The 18598-nt window shown below is 51.5% G+C and overlaps 7 protein-coding genes across 7 annotated transcripts; 3 read left to right on the top strand and 4 right to left on the bottom strand.

Annotated features, from left to right (window-relative positions):
- Positions 1–847: 847 nt before the first annotated feature.
- LY79DRAFT_520070 (oligomeric Golgi complex subunit 6) lies at positions 848–3034 on the bottom strand (the record flags this gene model as incomplete). The annotated part of the gene is made up of 2 exons (XM_060555200.1): positions 848–2662; positions 2723–3034. 2 exons carry the CDS (start codon positions 3032–3034, stop codon positions 848–850), a joined length of 2127 nt encoding a protein of 708 aa, XP_060411793.1.
- A 957-nt stretch (positions 3035–3991) lies between these two features.
- Positions 3992–6879, top strand: LY79DRAFT_519985 (autophagy protein Apg9; the record flags this gene model as incomplete). Its single annotated transcript, XM_060555191.1, has 3 exons — positions 3992–4686; positions 4747–5467; positions 5530–6879. The coding sequence occupies 3 exons, from the start codon at positions 3992–3994 to the stop codon at positions 6877–6879; spliced, it is 2766 nt and encodes a 921-aa protein (XP_060411794.1).
- Positions 6880–6994: 115 nt separating this feature from the next.
- Positions 6995–7804, bottom strand: LY79DRAFT_292085 (uncharacterized protein). Its single transcript, XM_060552215.1, has one exon. It carries the CDS (start codon positions 7587–7589, stop codon positions 7110–7112), a length of 480 nt encoding a protein of 159 aa, XP_060411795.1. The 5' UTR covers positions 7590–7804; the 3' UTR covers positions 6995–7109.
- A 1048-nt stretch (positions 7805–8852) lies between these two features.
- On the top strand, positions 8853–10614 carry LY79DRAFT_292125 (mitochondrial carrier domain-containing protein). The gene is made up of 7 exons (XM_060552216.1): positions 8853–9063; positions 9190–9259; positions 9356–9391; positions 9471–9603; positions 9675–9824; positions 9891–10362; positions 10418–10614. The coding sequence occupies exons 1-7, from the start codon at positions 9026–9028 to the stop codon at positions 10455–10457; spliced, it is 939 nt and encodes a 312-aa protein (XP_060411796.1). The 5' UTR covers positions 8853–9025; the 3' UTR covers positions 10458–10614.
- A 725-nt stretch (positions 10615–11339) lies between these two features.
- On the bottom strand, positions 11340–12962 carry LY79DRAFT_671502 (DnaJ domain-containing protein; the record flags this gene model as incomplete). The annotated part of the gene is made up of 2 exons (XM_060563921.1): positions 11340–11918; positions 11979–12962. 2 exons carry the CDS (start codon positions 12960–12962, stop codon positions 11340–11342), a joined length of 1563 nt encoding a protein of 520 aa, XP_060411797.1.
- A 406-nt stretch (positions 12963–13368) lies between these two features.
- LY79DRAFT_292329 (uncharacterized protein) lies at positions 13369–14899 on the top strand. The gene is made up of 2 exons (XM_060552217.1): positions 13369–13539; positions 13660–14899. The coding sequence occupies exon 2, from the start codon at positions 13804–13806 to the stop codon at positions 14758–14760; it is 957 nt and encodes a 318-aa protein (XP_060411798.1). The 5' UTR covers positions 13369–13539; positions 13660–13803; the 3' UTR covers positions 14761–14899.
- On the bottom strand, positions 14882–18226 carry LY79DRAFT_520130 (vacuolar protein 14 C-terminal Fig4p binding-domain-containing protein; the record flags this gene model as incomplete). The annotated part of the gene is made up of 9 exons (XM_060555208.1): positions 14882–15248; positions 15335–15494; positions 15546–15625; positions 15681–15799; positions 15854–16749; positions 16819–17473; positions 17544–17711; positions 17871–18033; positions 18159–18226. The coding sequence occupies 9 exons, from the start codon at positions 18224–18226 to the stop codon at positions 14882–14884; spliced, it is 2676 nt and encodes an 891-aa protein (XP_060411799.1).
- Positions 18227–18598: the final 372 nt, after the last annotated feature.

An 18598-nucleotide genomic window follows, 5' to 3' on the forward strand; every position in this document is an offset into this window, starting at 1 on the left:
TCTTGCCTTTCTATATCTACGTCTAGTTATTTAGACTAAGCTAAGATTAATCTATATTAAAAGGCTTCTTCAAAGACTTAGAGAGGAGAGTAAATCAGATATAAAGGTGTTACACCTTAGGCGTAAATAAAAACTTTCAGAATAAAGATACCTCCTACTCTAAGGAATTAGCTACTAGTTGATGGTAAAATAATGGGTTATATTCCATCCGCCCGGGAAGTCTCGGACAATTGGGAAAACCATTGTCCGTGAATTCGCACTCCCACTTCCTGGCAAGTTCTCCAGACAATTTGCTTGGAGCTTTCCAGTCACGTGCCGTGCAATGCCTGGCGAAAACACCATGAAATCATCGTACGTTGCGCACCAGAGGGATAGAGAATTAGATACATCACTCACTATTGACACACTATGAGTAATAACTAATGTACAGTATATATTTTATACAGTTATAATGATGAGCCACTTACTGTTTAGACCCCCTTGCTGGTTAGGTAAATACATACGTAAATACACGAAACTAACTAAAACAAGCAGCTTACACTTCACGTAAAGAAATAAAATAAAAATAACAAAAGGAGCAGCAGCTGACTGGAACTTTCTAGAGGGCGATAAGCCGTAGAGGTGATACGGTGCTACCCCGCTGTTGAAAGAGCAACCAACAGTGAGTCGCCCTACCACCGGAGGTAGGCATAAAAGGTATTGGGAACACTAATCCTAGGAGTGTTGTTGGTTTGTAGTTTGAGTTGCCTTATCCTACTTACTTGTAGGCACTTGCTTGACATGAATACAGCACTCGATGACAAGGCCAGCCGTAAGCCGGCCTTTACACATGACGCTATGGCTGTCTTCACGACAAGAGGACCCGAATTTCCCCTGTGGTCCTTGGGAATAGGGTGCGAAGCATTTGGCGTTTGTTGGCGTCGGCGTCCATGTGTCCATCACGGGCAGCCAGTTCATCCGCCAATAGCAACATTTCCTCAACGTGTTCAAACTCGTCACAGAATCTCCCAGCAGCCTTTTCCGTGAGTTCCCGCGCCAGAGTTGAGTCTTGCATGTGCTTAACATTCCCCATAGCGTCCATGAGCGCCGACGGTAGGAAATCGTCAAGTGTTTGGCTTGCTCGACTCAATGCATGGGGCTGAAGCTCAGCGAGTAGGGCTACCTTCTTCACATCGTTGTCCTCTTTGGTGAGCTTACCCAGTGACTCCAGCATTTGCCCGAGTCCAGACCCCCGACGGAAGAATTGATATTGCTCCTCTGAGAGCTTTTCGCACTCTTCTGCCACTCTATCCTGCAATGCTTGTCTTCTCCGCTGCGTGAATTCGAAGGGCTCCAGCGTGTGTTTCGCCGCAAGCAAACAGTTCGTCATAAATATGGCGTCTGCCGGCCGCCTCACTCCCCTTGCCATGTTTTCGCACCCCGCCAAGAAGGGCTCAAATGCCTCCGCAAGAATGGGCTGGAAGTCACTCTCGCGATCCGCGGATGTTGCCAGCGAGATTTCGTACGTCTTCATAACCGCAGTCAACTGCTTCAGTGCCTCAAGCAAAAAGTCTGGAGGGACAAGGTCTGAAGGTGTTTGCTGGAACTCGCCTTGCAGTGTGGCGATGTGGTCTCTCATGAGTGACCGAAACTGCCTTAATGCATTTGTTTCGAGCCCAGACATGAGTTCCAACAGCCCTGACTCGCTGCCCAACAATTTGGCAAATGTGAACCGGTAGAAGCCGAGTACGTTGGCAAGCTTGTAGGCGAGAATGGTCTCCTCGTTGGACTGAATGACCTGTTCGATCCTCTGTCGCAGGATTCTGGTGGCCCCAGAGACGTCTCGATCGACCAGGTCGTTGAGTGCCTTGAGGGCATCAAAAACGGGCGCTGTCTCGCCATCGCCCTCATCGAGAAGCTGCCAGAGCTCGTTGGCTCGACCCGATTGGAGTCCTCTGGCAATCTCGTCGCCTTCTGAAACGAAAAGAATCTCGAGTGCCTCCCTCTCACTCACGGTCGCCGAGTGTATCCAAGCAAGCATATCACCCACATACCGAAGTGGGTCGTGGGCGGCCATTTCAATAGGTTTAATTGAGTGGTCTTCTACGCCCGAGGTTGTGGTGCCAGTTAAGGCGAGATGGAAGGCATCGGACAAAATGCGTTCTCTTGCTTCAGCGAAGAAGTCGAGGCAATTTTGGAAAAGGGAGGGTCGCTCGGCTAGGACTCTGATGGCACGGCGGATGGACGAGTTCATCTGAGGGTTTTCGAGGTTCAACGTCTTGAACTCGCGTTGTACCCATTTGTATAGCTTTTGGAAAGCAAGGTTGAGGTTTTTGGACGTTTGCTCCATAATCTCCAGTCCCAGAGCTTGATTTTCAAATCCGAGTAAGATCTCGCAATCCTTGCTCACTCGTTTCGCTTTTTGCAGAGCAGCAAAGAAGCTGTCGTCGACAGGCTCGGCGGTAGAAGTCAGCGAGGCAATTTCGTTGTCCGATAGAATGAAGTGACTGCGCAGTGTCTTGAGTAGGTGTTGTTTTGATTCAACCTCGGACCGCTCCTTCATTAAGTTTGAAGCCTCTTCCAGAATCGGGCCCGTGTCTTCATGTGCCGCAGTGATGCGGTTTCTTACATCTTGATAGTTATTATTCAACTTGTCCAGGGTAGCCCCTATGCGACGCAATTGCTGAAGAAGAAAGTCAGTCATCGGACCAGGGCCGTCTCAAACCACGGAAGCAGTACTTACATCAGCCACCCGGCCAAACTGAGATACAATTTCTCCATTGCTGTCAATAACCTCCTTCTGTAGGTCTAGTCGTAGCTGGCGGCGTGTTTCAGCCGTATTTTTGAGGCCGCGAATGTCGAGCAGTTGCAATGCGTCTTTAAACTCAGAATCTGCATACGAAGTTGACAGAACTGTTGTGACTTTGGAGGTCAACGGATTCGGGGTCCTCGCTGAGGCTGGGGTGGAGGGAGACAGTGGTGTACTGATGCTGGAACTGGACACATCTCTACTGGGCAAAGGCCTTAGTGTGGAGGGAGGCAGAGCCGAGACCATGATGAGAAGGAACCAGGGAGCCAACCGGACTCACCAACCCTTTCCGATGAATACCGACAGAATAAGAGACAGTGAGAGCTTCAGTTCAGCTATGAGAGGTACAGTATGCTGCGTGCAGAGAGTTTAGCGACTATAAGGAAACATCGAGACCTCCCTCGAAAGAAAGTAGGTATCAGCCCTTGCTTCAATAAGCTTGTACCGAAGGTACGTACTCGCACACCTGATGGTACCTAGCTGCTTTTTGTTACCTTATTCAAACCCAGATAAGATAGGAGATTTCCCGACGGGGAGCAGCCTGGCAAAAACAAAGCTCACCGCCTGCCGACTCGTTGTCCACGTCATACCTACCGCATCTAGGTACACAGGCAGGTAGCGCACTGAATGCTATTTGCTGTAGAGAGATAACAGTTGGAACTGCGATCGGATCCCTACCGACACTTCTACCCGGTACGTATTAACGCCTCCAAACGTTTAGCACCTTTTACTGGAGAGCGAACGTTTATCGTACTGCTTCCAACTTCCCTAAACTTGCACATAGACATCGAGATTGCTATCATCCGCTCACCATTTCATTCTGCAAAGAGCGGTTCTGACCTCAAAGTCCAGTCGAGCACGAGTGGTTACGCGTGAGCTTGTAAGTTACTCATCTCCAACACTTTCCAAAGCTCCTGTCACCTGCAACCGTCGGGCCGGGCCACCTGACCATCAGTCCACACATCAAGTGATGGCAATCCTCTCAGCCTCGACCACCTTTACTTTGGACCAGATTCTTTTTCAGGCTAATATTAGTCTCGTGCGCCAGGCATGCAAATCTAGTCGGCTACTCCCTCAAAATCGGATCCCTCGCCGTGCGCAAGCCGCATTCTATCTTCCTCCGAACATGCGCCGAACGCCGTGAGCGATGAAAGCTCATTTTTGACGACCTGCCCCGACAGAACCCTATCAACTCGCCTTACCATGGCTTCCAACATCTTCTCTCGGCTCGCCCCGCCATCTCGAGCCTCTAAATCGTTCTACGAAGAGCTGAGGGCCGGGCACGATAGAGACATGGACATCGAGGGACAAGCTGGCCTGGATGTTGACGAAGAGAATCTGAGAGAGCGGTTCCAAGACTATGATCTGGACCACATACAAGGCCTTGCTATTGAAGACAGTCGAGCGACCCTGGAGAGCAATGCCAACATCCTCACCAGCCCTTCCGGCACAACTGGCCGTGGTCCACGGCGCGAAGGAAACAGACGAGAGCCTAACTCCAAGTGGCTCGGCCAGGAAGATGATGGCGACAACGATGTTCCTGCATCACTGCTAGTCGAGCCCCACGAGGTCGATATGGAGGCAAAGATAACTACACGGAGAAAGCCAGCTTTTCCAGGAAGGCAGAATGCTATTCCTGGCCCCTCCAACAGACGCACTCATGCCCAGTGGGAGACAACAAAAGCGCAACAGAGGCTTCACCCTACAGATAGCTCCAAACCGATCAGATCCCAACCAAAGCGTTTTGCTAGGGGCCTTGCATCTGGAAGCGAGAAAGAAAAGGCACTTTGGAGATGGGTAAATGTCTCCAACCTTGACTTCTTCGTCCAAGACGTCTACTACTACTACCGAGGGAGCGGATTTTGGTGCATTGTGTGTGCTCGGGCGTTACACCTGATGTAAGTTATCCTTTGGCAAGACGCAATTGGCCCAGTGGGATGACGCTGACATGAAGCCAGAGAATCCGCCTTTTTCGCCGTGTTCCTAACCTTCCTGACTCAGTGCGTTGAATACACCAAGATCCCTAACAGTAGTTCGCTGAAGGAGGTCACGATTCCTCAGTGTACCAGAAATATGTCGTTCATGTGGAACATTGGTCTTTGGCTGTATGTCTTTTACTTCATATGGAAGGCAGTCCAGTTCACAATGGACCTGCGGCGTCTCAGCAATATGCGCAACTTCTATATCCACCTCCTTGAGATACCAGAGGAAGACATGCAAACTGTTTCCTGGCAAGACATAGTCGCCCGGGTCATGGCCCTGCGGGACGCCAATCCCAAGACAGCCATCAATGTCAACCCATTGGTACGACAATGGATGCGTAATCAGTCCAAGGAGAGGTTGGACGCCGCAGACATCGCCAACCGTCTCATGCGGAGGGAAAACTACCTGATAGCCATGATGAACAAAGACATACTCGACCTTACGCTCCCGATACCCTTTGCGAGGAAGCATCAGTTCTTCTCAAGAAGTCTCGAATGGAACCTGCATTTTGCCATTCTGACTTATGTTTTTGATGGGAACAACCAGGTACACCAGGAGTTTCTCAAAGCAGACCGCCGAGGCTTGCTAAGCGCAAAGCTAAAATCGCGACTTGTGTTCGCCGGCATCATTAACTTACTGATCGGTCCCTTTGTGGTCGCATATCTTATTGTTGTCCATGCCTTCACGTACTACAATGTAAGCTCACTCTCGTAGTGTTGCATGCTGTTGGTTATGGACACTGACAGATTTGGCTGTAGGAGTATCAAAAAGACCCATCAACCTTTAGTCACAGACGATATACGCCTCTTGCCGAGTGGAAATTCCGAGAGTTTAACGAGGTTCCGCACCTCTTCCATGAACGAATCAATATGTCATATCCGTTTGCTAGCCGTTATATTGACCAGTTCCCAAAGAAAATGACGGAGCAGTTCGCTAGAACGGTGACTTTTGTTGCGGGGGCCATCACTTCGGTCCTTGCCGTCGCATCATTTCTCGATCCTCAGCTTTTCCTTGGTTTCGAGATCACCAAGGACAGGTCCGCACTGTTTTACATCGGCTTGTTTGCTGCGATCTGGGCAGCTGCCAGAGGTATGATATCAGAAGAAACGACTGTATTCGACCCGGATTACGCTCTGCGCAATGTCATCGAATACACTCGTTACATGCCAGACACTTGGAACGGCCGTCTTCACACAGCTGACGTCAAGCGGGAGTTTTCGGAGCTTTACAAGCTGAAGTTGTTGATTCTCATCGAGGAAATACTCGGTATTCTTACTGCCTCCTTTGTGTTGATCTATTCAGCCCCCAAGTGCAGCGACCAGATCATCGACTTTTTCCGAGAATTTACCATCCATGTAGACGGGGTTGGCTATATATGCTCGTTCGCCGAGTTCGACTTCAAGAAGGGTGTGGGCAAGGCAAAGCAACAAGTAGGCGCTGGCGATGTCCGGGAAGACTATTATTCCACAAAACACAACAAGATGGCAGCGTCTTACTACGGCTTCTTGGACAACTACGTAATCAATCCGAGGACAGGTATACCAGGTCATCTACCTCCCGGAAGCCGACAGCCGTTTCACCCCCCGCCGGCATTTCCGGGACTGAGTTCCCCGACATTGGCGGCCGACATGCAAAACTCTAGGATTGGTCGACAAGACCTTACGAGGAGCCGAGCAGCTGGGGGAGGAGGGTCTGGCCAACAAACCCGAACTCCGAGGTTTGGACCATCGATGACGGCCCCGTCACCGATGGCATCAATGCTTCTTGATCCACATCACCAACCTGCCGCAACAGTGTTCGGCATCCGAAGTATGCATCGGAGCCGAGCGGCGCGGGGTGGTTATCAGGGCGAAGGTATCATCGAGGAGTTGACCGAAGACGGCTTAGGCGTAGATAGCCGCCTGCAGTCGCAGAGTGCACACGAAGACGAAACATTTGATGGCTCGGGGCCTTTGGGAGAATCTGTATGGGAGACATCACCTCCAAAAGGGCTGAGCCGTGAGAGCAGCATGGCAGAGACGGGCGAGCAAGACGCAGGGGTGTTGGGTCTGATATACCAATTCCAGCAGGCCCACCGTAATAATCCACAGAGTGGCGGGGCACTGTGAAGAAAAGAGGGCATACAGGCAATTGGCCGGTACTTCGAATATGCTGGTAAGGAGTTATGGGTATTAGGGCGTCATGCGACTTGACATTCTGGGATATGGATACTATGGACGGTCTTTTTGTGGCCGGGTTGAAGCTGGGTTTGATGGACGAAAGCGCAAGGTGGTCTGAGATGGAGTGCTGCAATAGACCTCAATTTGGGAAAGCGTTGCAGAAAATCAAGATTGAGTTATCACCGACGGTCGGGAGCGGAACTTGGGCCGGTCCGACGAGAGCAATGTCGTATCTCCGAGGAGTACGGATGTTTTGACGTGGCTGTACTTATCTCTGAGGGGTAGCCGCCGACGTTTAAAGTTGCGCGTCTCCGGACGTGGCGATTTGCAGGTACGAGTATAGCGTGGGTGAAAGATGTCTTGACGGAGAAACGAGCCAAAGTAATGTGCAGGGGATATCGCAGTCGACGTGGCAGGTGGTAAGTGCCTGATGCGAAGGTATTTTTTGCTGTAGGTGTGTAGACGTGCAGCTCCTGATGGAACTCCGATAAGCGGAGTGTTGATTGATTGATAAGATGAGATAAAATTGCAGGAGAAGGTCTACGGGCGTTTGATAACCGAGATTGACGATTTCGAGTGCGTCCGTACTTTTCATCTTGTTCTCTCTCTCTTTCTCTCTCTCTTCTTTTCCCTACACCCCACTTTGTCTTTATTCCCATCTACTGTAGTAGTAGTGCTGTTAATAATACATGATCATCGAGTTGTGGCGAGGGTGGTGGAAAGAGGCATCGCAGCAAGCGAGACCTACCTTGACAGAGATAGCGAGTCCTAAATGCGAGGTTGGCAGAATATACAAGCTAACCAAGGGCGTTTCTTACCGGTTTTGTTTCTTTATATAAATTTAAAAGCGAGGAACAGGAGGCGGTGCAGCAAAACCATCATTTAGACGCGAACCATTGTGTAGGTTAGGTAGACTAGACTCGCTGAAGGGTGAGAGGTCAAAGCCAAGTCTCGATATATTTTTGGGAGATTCGCAGTGGGGCCTTCAAGAGTCGCTGGTTCGAACGACAGCTCGTTTGATGCTTCGAGGTTGCTCTCTCTCCAGGCACTTGCTGAAGGGTGTTTATGGGGAAACAGGAGCTCAGGGTTTCAACAGGTAAAGTCGGCGTCATCAATTGCAGAGGAGAAGACACACCATAACGATGTCACAAGAAGGAGAACCGTGATTATTACTTGATGAGTTATTGAGAGATAGTACATGAAAAGTGTGGTAGGAGTGCCTTTGCTTTTGGAAAGACGCCAAAATCTCTTCCAAGAACAAACATCAAAGTCCGTGGATTGATCGAAACCATATATATATATATATATATATATATGCCAGTGAAGCATGGTCTGGTCTTTCGGTCTCCGGGGGTTGCAGGAAACCCTGTCGTTCGTTGGGCTGCTATTATGCCCGGAATTTTGGGCCTTCGAGATGCAAAATATTTGGTCAGCTTCTCTGTTATGTATTCTTGTATCTGCTGCAAAAGTATCCCGCAGTCCCAGTTGCTTCTTCCGACATTTCGCAATCACGACATCTTGAAGTATCGATACCTGGTCGAGACTACCGTTGTATCCATACAGCTGCGGGTGGAGGAGGTACACTGGCCGCACACCCACACTGGACCTCCTCCACTGCCTGTGCGTTACCTGACTCTGCTAGCTCCAACTAGACTTTTTTCATTTGATCTGGCCTACCCTACCTCTCTACAAACTGCGACGCTCCTTCGATCTCCAATCTTTTGCATCTACACGCAAACCAACTCTTAGCACACGGCCTTGTGAGCCCAACGTCGCCTTTATTAACATAGACTCGACTGCTGCCATTCTCGCCAGTCTCCTAGCGACCGATCGACCTCTGTCTCTTCTGGCCTCTTCATCTTCGCAGGTTCCTCGGCAACCTCGGCGCAGATCTAGAGAGGAGCAAGGTGAGAGGGAAGGGGGGAAAAAGGCCACCGAGGCAAACGAGCGACGCGATCTCTTCGCGTCCAGCTCAGCGAGAGCTTTTCCCGCCAGATCCGCGGGCGCCATCGCCGACCCCCTCGACCATTTCCCAGCTGTCAATCTGGCGGCTCTTCAGCCCAAGCCCTACGGCGAAGCATCTGCTGCGGCCGCAATGGCCCAGCCCAATGCAGAGCCCGTCGAGGAATATGAGTGCGCAATACCCTCCCGATATTCATTGCACCCCAATACATTCACATGCCCCAATGCCATTCCGACCATGATTCCAAATTCGCTCGCTCTCTTGATAGAACAGGCCTGCTGACGTTTGCGTTGCAGCTATGAATCGCTACCTCCCAACTTCTCCCTCGTGCAGAACATGGCTGCCGGGGCGTTCGCCGGCATAGCGGTATGCCATCCCTGTTCGCTTCAAGCTCTAGCTTGTAACAACGATTTTTCTAACCGATATTGCCGGGAACTTGAAAACTGATCACCGCCTTCGCAGGAGCATACTGTCATGTATCCCATTGACGCCATCAAGGTACCATACGAGCTCTCCTTCCATAATTCCCATATTCGACCTGCTCGCGCATCGGCACTTGCTAACCCGCAGCTTTCAGACCCGAATGCAGGTCCTCAATCCCAACCCCTCAGCCGTGTACAACGGCGTCATTCAAGGCACCTACCGCATAGCCAGCCGCGAGGGCTTTCTAAGCTTGTGGAGGGGTATGTCCAGTGTTGTTGCCGGCGCTGGTACGTTATTCCTATGGGCGAGCAAGCATGATACATGCACTGGCAATATTTTGCATTGCTGACAACACTAGGTCCTGCTCATGCTGTTTACTTTGCTACCTACGAGGCTGTCAAGCATGTTATGGGTGGCAACCAGGCCGGTGTTCACCATCCCTTGGCTGCCGCGACCAGCGGTGCTTGCGCTACGATTGCTAGCGATGCGCTGATGAACCCCTTCGATGGTGCGTGATTCCAGCATTCTTCACAGAGTTTCGGTTCATTGGGTGCTGACTACGAATCGATTTCAGTCATCAAGCAGCGCATGCAGATTCAAGGCTCGGCCAAGATGTACCGTTCCATGACCGATTGTGCCAAATACGTCTATAAGACGGAAGGGCTGGCGGCTTTCTACGTTTCTTACCCGACCACTCTCTCGATGACGGTGCCCTTCACCGCTCTTCAGTTCCTCGCATACGAGTCTATATCCACGACCATGAATCCGAGCAAGGATTATGATCCCACAACACATTGTTTGGCTGGCGGTGTTGCTGGCGGGTTTGCCGCCGCCTTGACTACACCTATGGACGTTATCAAGACCATGCTTCAGACTCGAGGAACGGCTAATGACCCGGCACTGAGAAACGTGAATGGGTTCATAGCCGGCTGCCGGTTACTGTACGAGCGTGAGGGTTTCCGTGGGTTCTTCAAGGGTGTGCGCCCTCGTGTTGTTACCACCATGCCCAGCACTGCCATATGCTGGTCCGCCTACGAGGCTTGCAAGTAAGTTATGGCCACTTATTTTGCTTGGGACGACACTGACAATTTGACTTTGCAGAGCCTACTTCATCGCGCGAAATGACAACCCGAGTCCTTGAAATGGCTCGCCGCTGTGCACATAGAAAGGGACTTCCCTGACGATTTGATCACCGATTAGAATGGTCGTGTAAAATTTTAGAAGGCTGAGTCGAGCGGGGTAGTTGACCACTAGGGAAGTGGCTTTCCAGTAAAGAAGCTCAGAAGAGGCACGGCAAAAATCCATCCAGCGAGGGCTTCCACACAAACCCCTCTGGGTTGCAACGTGAGGGCTGACACTATAAGTCTCGCAAGCCGGCTGTACTTGGTGTTGGAGAACCGGTGGTTTGGCAAAGTGTTCAATTTGAAAGGATATTCAACATGTTGGCGTCGGAAAATGACAGATCTGTCTGGAGTTGGCATGCCTACGGACGGATTTACCGATATGCTAATCCGGAATCCCGTCTCTCTTACTCTACTCCAACTTTCACAACCCTATGTGACATGTCTGTGTAATTGTTGTCGTCATAAGCCAGCAGCAGAACAGCAGTCTGGCACAACTCGAGGCATCACATAGGTGCAGCTCTATCTGTCTTTTACTGTATCTTGCCGGCAACAAAGTGTACTTGAGTCAACAGCCGATCATTCGTCACTCAACATGTTTGCTGGCTTGTCTCACGTCTGCTCTAGCCATACTTTGGTGTTGACACATGTATGCAATCCTTGTACACCGAACAAACAACAAGACTAAGCCGACCGACCACGTGCGACAGAGCGTCTGATCGACGATCCTCTCCAAGCCTCAGACTTGGTGTTGGACCTTATGCCCAAACTATGAATAACGATAAAGATGATGTTAGCTATTGGACGGGGCCACCGTAAACTCCAGGTTTTGACCTATGAAACTCCTCAATCCGTGCCGTGATACATTCCAACAAATAACAATCGGCGGGCGTCGACCTCCTTCAGAATGGGAAGCCGCCGCCACCTCCCCCAAACTTGAAGTGGAACTGCTGGCTCCCGCCGCCACCCTGTTGGAACATGAACGGTTGGCCGCCACCGAATGGGTTGCCTTGGAAGGGACTGCCTTGTTCCTGGTTGTTCGGGTCGTCGCCTCGGTCGAACCTCTCGCGGAGCTCCGGGTTGCTGAGCACCTCGTACGCTTCATTGATGGCCGCCATTTTCTTCTCGGCCGCCTCCTTGGTCAGTCCCTGCTTGGCGGCCTTGTCGGGGTGGTGGATCTTGGAGAGCTTGCGGTAGGCTTGCTTGATCTGTCGTTCGTCGGCATCATGTGCCACGCCGAGTACCTTGTAGTAGTCCTTTGTCTTGCTCCTCTTAGCCGCGATCTGAGCCTTCTGCATCAAGGGCTGAACGACATCGTTCTTGTCAGGTCGGATGCTGCTGGCCTCCTCGAGTGATTTGATGGCTGCATCGAACTCTTCCTTCTCCATCATGATCTTGGCGCGATGTAGGAGACCGTAGAATGACTGGGGATTGAGAGTAAGAGCTTCTTCGCAGTACTGCTTGGCCTTCTTGCCGTTCATCTATGACGATTGCATAAGCATGTAGTGATCAAAGTAAATTTTGCAATCTAGTTGACTTACCTCGTAGTAGCCCTGGCACGCCATTTCCGCAACCTGAATGTACAGAGATGACTGGGCAGCAGAAGGGATGGCACCGTCAGCCTTGAGGTCCTCAAATTGTTTCTTAATATCAGTGATCAAGCCAGTCTCGTCAGCGGAATCGATCAGGAGCTTGACACCAGTCATGGGCTGGTTCTTGTCGAACGCCTTGTTGACCCTAGCCAAAGTTTTCTCAATAGCTTTTTGTTGCTTTAAAAGTTTCCTGCATGACTTGGAGTCGGGATCAGAGTGCAAGCACTTTCTTGTCTGGACCATGCCGTTCTGTAAATCGCCAAGTGTGTAGAAGGTAATGGCGCCGATTGTAATGTGCGGCGATGTATCGCCGGGCCTCATCTGCAGTACATGGTGCAGGTCGCTCATACCCTCCTCGACCTCGCCGCGCTGGAAACGACAGCGCGATCTCATTTCGCGCAGGGAAATAGCTCTGTTGGCGGTCATAATGGCTTCACCAGCATGCCCCACGCAGGCCTCCCAGTCACCACTCTTCTCGGCCATCTCAGCGAGACGGGCAGCACCCTGGGCCTCATCGAGAGCGACGAGTTCAGGCGAGGTGGGGTCCTTCCTGGCGAGGATGTACTGTTCTCTTGCGCCATCCCAGTCTGCGGTCTTAGACTTGATCTTGGCCAGCTGCACATGCGCTCCCTCAAAGCCGGGCTTGAGCGAGAGTACTTTATTAAAATCGTCGGTGGCTTGGTTGGTGCGGCCGAGGGAGAGATGTGTCGTCGCGCGCTTGAACAGCGTCAAATAGTTGGAGGGATCGCGGGCAACAGCGGCATCGTAGTATACGAGAGCATCGGACGTCTGACCCTTGGAAAGATGGGATTGAGCGGTGGCCAGAAGAGAGGACACAGGGGTATCGGAGGGGATCTCATCGGTGGTGATCGCAAGGACTGGCGACGAGAGCAGGCTGGCTGCGAAAGCCAGGGCACAAAGGCGGACGTACATTGCTGGCGCCAGGTGAGTAAACGAAGGTCTGTAGGCTAATGGACAGTAAGAATAACAGGGGAAAGATGGAAAGGTTGAGGAGGAAACCATAAAGTCAGAACCCAGTAGAGCGAGGAGGAATAAATGGAGGGAGAATAAGAGGGCAATTGGAAAAGTTGTCCTCAAATGAAGCCAGGCTGTGATGGGATCAAAGATACAACTGGACAGGTGTGCAAAAGGCGTGTGGAGTATGTAGTCCTTAACTAGCTTACGGTGGCAAGGCCCCTGTCGTTATTGTACAGACTCCAAGTGCTATATATTGGTAGGTAGCCTTAAATGGCTTCTTTCATTCATTCTAGTACGTACCAGAACTGAACACGATGGCCAAACCTCCCGCTCCATGTGCTTACCTCGCAGATTGGAGACCCCCCTACTCTAATAGAGAGTACCTACTTATTGTAGAGTCGCAAACTTATTCCGTCATTGAATACGACGCGCTGAGGTGTCCAGAACCAAGACGCACCCAGACTGGTCCCACTTCGCGTCTCTGCAGGGGATGGCTGGCATCTCCCGCTGAATGTCATCCGCATGGAAGCACGTAGGTACCCCACCACCCCCTTCGTTTGACCATTCATCGCCCACTGAGCTTTCATCGGCCCCAGAACCACAAAATTGTGGGCGAGCCAACATCGCTGATTGTGACAACATACTTAGGTAGTCTACTTGTTCTGTCTGCGGTCACAAAGAGGCACGAATCGATATAGAAGGGAAACCCCAAGAGCCGGCTTATATGTGTACATGAATTGCAACAAAACAGCCACCAAAAATAATAATCAAAAAAATAATAATCGCACAGTTCTCTATGAGAGAGAAAATACGACTGTCACCGCGACCCAACATGGCTCACCTCCCGCCATCAACCGCTATATTCTCTCCATCAATAGCTCGCATCGCCGCCTCCACCGCCAAAGATTGGAGTTACGTTGACAGCTGGCTCGCTTCGAAGTACCAGGGCCGCCCAGTCCCTTCCTTCGAACGCAATTCCGAGACGCTGAAAGCCCTTCTCGCACTTGCCAACTCAAACGAGAACGCCGACGAGGAGCGCGAGCTAGTCGCCTCGGCCGAGATTGGCGCCATTCATGACCTTGCCGCCACGCAGGACCTGCCCGAAATCAATTCAGAACTGCCGGCTTCCGATGCCGCCCGGGAAAGGATACTTGGTGCCGTTCAAGATCACCTTACACGGGAAGGACGCACCGCCCTTAACTCCATGGCCACGTTATCGTGTCAGCTCACCGTCGCCTATCCAGATGCTGAAGCTCTCGGCCGTTCTATGATTGGTCTGCACGCTGAAGCTTCGGACGTGGAACAGACGAGAGTCCGCGTACATATTCTTCAGAAATACATTGATCAGGAGTCGGCCGCAGTCGATGAGCTATTACGGACCCTGCACAGCGACGATTACAAGCCTGCCAACGACCTGGCCCGCCAGAATCTGGAGATGCAAAGGAGGATCAAAGCCATGGCAGCGCGTATCCCCGAGCTCAGGGACCGCATTTCTAACCTCAACCACTATACCGTTGCTTCTCATCCCACGATCGAGCAAATGGCGCAGGAAGAAGCCTGTTACCTCGGCCTCCTGGCTGAAAAGAAGAGCTTGGATGAAGATGTCGATCAATTCTCCGGCCTCCCCGATGATGTGAAGACGGCCAGGGCCGAACTCGAGCATCTCCGCGCAGATGTTCTCGCCATTACACGCCACCGCGACGCCATCTTTGAGAGTCTTGTTGAGCGTGAAAGCCCTCGCAAGGGCCGTTAATTATAACTTTCCTACTGTGATACGGTCTACAATATAGACACGGGCTGATTTCCATCTACCTATGCCGAGGGGTATTAGAACAATTTTTCGTTAAAGACACTGAGCCTTCTGCTGTAGAGCATCAACCGGGCCGCTTTCCCCTGACCGCGCCCCCCAGGTTCCTGATCTGCCTCATCCCGAGACCCGACCTCTTGGCTGTCGGCGGTGCAACTGGCGGAGGGGGGTCCTTGGTAGGGACTGGCGGCCCGCTCGGATTACGTGCCTCTTTGGGGCCTTTCATGTCAAGGCCTTCCCCAAGGCGCAGATCCGCGACTCCAAGGCTGCTTCGGCCATCATCGAGATCACCAGAGTGCCTCTGGGCTCGTCGGGCCCTTTCCTGCACGGTCCGAAATTTCTCCAGCAACTCATTCCATCGAATAATACTGTCTTCCCGACTCTTGAGTCTGTTCGGCCTGTCGTAGGTTGAACTGGTGGCAGATGGGGGGCTACTGTAAAGTGTTGTCAGGCTTTTGTTACAAATGATACACAGAGTCAAGCAACTATGGTCCGAGGGGTTGTCGTGGGTGGCACTTACACTTTGGGAGCAATATGAAGATAGCCAATGGAACTGACAGCGTTAAGGCGGTTCTTGAGGGCCGCAAAGGCTGAGGATTGGGGGAGAAGCATCAAGAGACCGTATAGACACTTGTACAAATGAGGAAACTTCTCCGGCTCCAGTAACTGCAGTCGGAGGTCTTGAGCATGTCAGCTCACGAGCCAGCTACGATGGACCATGATAAACTTACAAGTGAACACAGGAGACTCTATCAACTGAACCAGCTTATCGATCTGGATGAGAATGTTCACCGTCATCTCGAGCTCAGCACTATCGTCGTCTGTTTAGCCCAATGCAGAATATAAGTTGGATTTCGAGAACTCACAAAATCTGCAGGAGATTGTAAGCCTGTTCGTAAGCTTGTGCCAGCAGGCAAAGGGAAAACGTAGCGACGGCATTGTGGCACCACGAACGGAAAAGAGCAACGAAGAATGTTTGGCCATCCTAGACAAATGTCGTCAGCAGCTGGCAAATTAGAGAAAGAGCCAACTCATTTACTTTTGACTCGAGATTGCGAAGTCTCTTTCGAAGTTCCGAAAGCTCTGGGGCCGTGATGAGATTGTTGTTCAGGTTCTGTACCATGATGCTAGCAAACTCAACGTCTTCCTCCTTCTCTATGCAATCTGCGAGTGTACGATAGATCCGCTCCGCGCTTAGGCTGACACAAAGCTGGCGGATGATTAGGTTCCCTCGTGTCTCGAGCAATTTTCTGTCAGTAGCAAACAGCTGCAGTAGGTTCACCATGAAATTGGAGAAGTAGTCGTCTTCGCTATTCCGAGAAATCTGCGAGAGAAGTTGCAGATCCTTGGTAACAACGGCTTCGGCTGGATCAGAGAGCGTCTTAAGCAGGGCAGGGAAAGTTCCGTCGTTAAACGCGAGCACTTTTCTAGGGGCCTTTCTGTGGAGCATGATCAACCACGTCAAGGCAGCAACACGGGTCGCCTCGTGATCGTTGAGAAATAGAAGTGTCAAGGCGTTCACTGCTGCAGCGTAGTCCAGATCCACCTGAGGATGGTTACTTGCATACGGTGGGTTCGGAGTTGAGAGGGAGCGGTTGTGGCCTTGGGCCGGGGTTGGGCTCCTCAGTTCGAGGTCTCGCGAACTAGATAGAGAAGCCCGCGCACTAGAGGGACCCTCTTGTTTTTCGCCAGAAACTGGAAGGCGTGACGTTGAGTGAGAATGGCCGCCGATTTCAGGCTCGTCAGATAGGGAGACCACATAGTCCATCAGACCAGCATTGACACGAGCAGCAGCTTGGCGGATGGATTCGACGCCGCTGGCCATAGCAGGCAGCATGTGGGCCAAAACCTTTGGAGTAAACGGCAGCACTTCTTCTGGGCAGATATCCAAGAACTCAACGATCCATCGTAGAGACTCTAAGAGAGAATCTTCTTCTAGAATGTTACTCAGCTGTGTCCACACACGTACAGAATATAATTTTCAGTTCTTTAGTGGTAACTCACCAAGCGGAGAATCAAGAGTAGCGGTCAGTATCTCGAGGATCTTTCGGTAGTTGATCTGAACGTCTTGGCCGGGTATCCAGTCTTCCTCGCCACTGCTCTCGCTATCGTCTGTTTGAGAGTCAATCTCATCACCTTCTTCGGGGCCGATCTGAACACTATCTGAATCGACCGATTCCTCGCGCTTGCGTTTGCCACCTTCGCGCGACTTTTTGCTCTCGGCAATGCCTTTCTTGATCCTAGATATTCTCTTGATCTCGCTGAGAAACTTGTCGAGGCAAGCCCTCGTTGCCACATGTACATCTCTATTTGGGTCGCTCAGAAACCTGAGCAAGCCTGCCAGGAAGTCGGGAAGAAAAGTGACCAGTTCCAGGTCGGGAATGGAATCAAGCAATGTGATCCAGCCAACCAGAAATTGGCGGGTGAAGGGATTGATAACCCAGATGCGCTCCTGAAGGAGTGGAATGAAGCGGCGCAAGGAGAAGGCGGTGGGAGGAGGCGGGCGCTCTTGGAGCTCATCCTTGTCGGGTATATCTTGACCCAATTCTCCCTCAAGAACAGAAACGTATGAAGCAGCTGATTCAGAGACAATATCTTTGATGAGGCGATCGAGTAGCTCGGCACCGTTTTTAACGGATAACTCGGAGTCTGCCCCCAGCTAAGGCGTCAAGGTCAGTCAAGGATGTGCGTGAGGTGCAAAGTGAGTGGCGGGAGTGGGGGCGGTTTACCTTACAGAGAGCGTCAAAGATATCGTTGAAGTAGATCAATATCTCTCCCTTGGCGACCTTGGCAATATTGTACATGGCTTCGCATGCGTAGTATCTGACTCTGGCATCTTGATCGGTGAAGCATGCGAGAACTGGGGGCACGATCTTCTCGAGATAACGGGGCAACTCCTGGGAGAAGCGTCAGCCGCATTGACGCGGGCCTAAGAAAGAAAATGAAAATAGAAACGATAAGATGGGTACCCGAAAGGCGGCCAGCAGAGAGACAAGGGAAAACATATCGACCGGCGCCGGTTGATCAGAGGAGAATGAGAAGAGGGGCACACGTACATGACCAAGAGCAATGGCAGCTGCAGCCAGCCCTATCAAACCTCCGTTTCTGGCATGGGGTTGATGGACGGCGTAGGCAAACTCATTGCAAAGCTGCTCGAGGATGGCCTGGACTCTGGGGTAATCCTTCGTTACGACGAGTTCTCGGATGACTCGTTCCAGCCTACGAGGGTCAAGGGGTCAGTATATGGTAAAGTCAGACCAGAATTAATGAAATCCAATCAAGATGAAAGGTGGCAGTCATGGTAGTATTGGTAAGTCAGAAAGGGGGTTTGGAGAGAGACGTACTCGAGAGCGCCGACCTTGCGCTTGTCGTAGAGCTTGTCGTTGAGAGCTCTCTGAATACTGACGTCCATGGTTGATGCCGAGGTCGAGACAGCAACAACGAGGTCATCTCCTGGTACGTCGTGATGCGAGGCTGGAGCAGAACTGACTGAGTTGAGACGAGTTCCAAAATTGAGCGGTGTTGAGCTGGGTTCACTCCGGGGTCCCAGTACGTAACGGTACGTAGTCTCTCTAGTGGGGAATTAGGCGGATGCCAGGAGACGGAGGGGACAAGAGCCCCAAAGCCAAAGTGGTTGAGGCAGGAGGTGATGATGGGCTGCGTGCGCGTTGACGGGATGAGGCTGCGGCCAGGGCGCGGGCACGAGCACGAGCACGGATGGCGGATAGAGCAGGCAGAGAGAGAGGGAGGGAGAGAGACACGTCAAGCAACTATTTCAGGCTTG

Source organism: Colletotrichum navitas, assembly GCF_030913465.1.
Source record: "Colletotrichum navitas strain CBS 125086 chromosome Unknown LY79scaffold_51, whole genome shotgun sequence".
Taxonomy (NCBI): Eukaryota; Fungi; Ascomycota; class Sordariomycetes; order Glomerellales; family Glomerellaceae; genus Colletotrichum; species Colletotrichum navitas.

Excerpts from the sequence above, each read along its gene's own strand:
- LY79DRAFT_292085 (XM_060552215.1), bottom strand. The coding sequence starts at position 7,589 with ATGGGAATAAAGACAAAGTGGGGTGTAGGGAAAAGAAGAGAGAGAGAA.
- LY79DRAFT_292125 (XM_060552216.1), top strand. The coding sequence starts at position 9,026 with ATGGCCCAGCCCAATGCAGAGCCCGTCGAGGAATATGA. Across the intron at positions 9,260-9,355 it reads GGGCGTTCGCCGGCATAGCG|GAGCATACTGTCATGTATCC; the intron begins GTATGCCATCCC and ends CCGCCTTCGCAG. Across the intron at positions 9,825-9,890 it reads GCTGATGAACCCCTTCGATG|TCATCAAGCAGCGCATGCAG; the intron begins GTGCGTGATTCC and ends AATCGATTTCAG.
- LY79DRAFT_292329 (XM_060552217.1), top strand. The coding sequence starts at position 13,804 with ATGAGAGAGAAAATACGACTGTCACCGCGACCCAACATGGCTCACCTC.